The 1,163-nt window shown below is 46.1% G+C and overlaps 1 protein-coding gene across 1 annotated transcript; it reads right to left on the bottom strand.

The window, feature by feature from the left end:
• Window positions 1-27: 27 nt before the first annotated feature.
• LOC116123486 lies at window positions 28-1,110 on the bottom strand (the record flags this gene model as incomplete). Its single annotated transcript, XM_031409251.1, has 1 exon — window positions 28-1,110. A coding segment is annotated over exon 1 (1,083 nt), but the record flags the coding sequence as incomplete, so codon positions are not given.
• Between the last annotated feature and the right edge of the window lie 53 nt (window positions 1,111-1,163).

The following is a 1,163-nucleotide window of genomic DNA, read 5'->3' as shown; positions in this document are numbered from 1 at the left end:
CCTTTTCTTCTGGACTTTCTGTTTCACCCTTGAATTCCCTCTGAATTTAGTAGGATCAGTGCTAGGATCTTCATCAGAGAACAGCCTGCTCTCACCCTTATCACCATGCTCCTTCTCTGGAACAACCTTCAGCTTTTCTACATCAAACACTGAGATGCGAGAGGCGTGTGATGAGGAAGATCTGGTGGGTACAGCCTTGTAGAAAACTTTCTTGTTGATGTTGGAGAAGCAGACTCTCTTGTTGGGCATATCGATGGTTGCTCCAACAGTAGCCATGAATGTCCTTCCAAATATCAAAGGCATCTCATGATCCTTGTTCATCTCAACAACTTGAAACTCAGCAGGAACAATGCATTCCCCTACTTGAACATGAAGGCTGCGGATGGTTCCATATGGGACTGCTCTGGAAGAGTTTGCAAAGGTCAGGGTCAGCTGAGAACGCTCAACATCAGCAATACCCAAATCGTCTACAATAGCCTTTGAGACGAGATTCACACAAGAACCAGAGTCACAAAGAGCGTCCTTGAAGGTTGTTCCTGCGATGGAACATGGGAAAACAAACTTTCCAGGATCATCAACCTTAGGCAATACCTTCAGTGCTGGTGTAGACAGTGCTTTGGTATAGAGGACCTTGATCTCCTCTTGAGTCTCTCTACAGTGTTTAAAGAACTGGAGCAATGGACGAATCTGCAGAGCATCTTCGAATGCAAGTTCTTTAGGAAGCCTTCTCACCATCTTGTTAAAACCTATCAGCTGCTCTTCACTAATGGGATCCATCAGATGTCTAGGTGGAATTGGATAGGGAACCTTGGGAACATAGACTCGAGATGGTGGAGTCTCAGCAGGTTCGCTAGGAGCAGTCACTCCAGAGCTAGCAGACTGCTCTGCTCTCTCTTCTGCGCCTGAAGCAGTCTCAGCAAACGGCTGCTCTATTGCATTACAGTGCTCAGTCCTAGGATTTTTATCAGTTCTTCCAGGAAGCGTCTCTTGTTGCCTCTTGACACTCTCAACTGTTTGAGCAAGCTGAACATCGATCTTTCTTATATGGATCGCAAGATTGTCATACTTGTTATTCAGCTCAGTGAACATGTTGCCCATCCTGGTATCCATTTCTGTGGTTACCTGATTCAACGCCTTGGCCTGAACCTGCTGACCCTGCAACA

This window comes from Pistacia vera, unplaced genomic scaffold, assembly GCF_008641045.1.
Source record: "Pistacia vera cultivar Batoury unplaced genomic scaffold, PisVer_v2 Contig1423, whole genome shotgun sequence".
NCBI classification, from domain to species: domain Eukaryota; kingdom Viridiplantae; phylum Streptophyta; class Magnoliopsida; order Sapindales; family Anacardiaceae; genus Pistacia; species Pistacia vera.
Note: the sequence above shows the minus strand (reverse complement) of the source record. Positions and strands in the feature narration are given on the sequence as shown.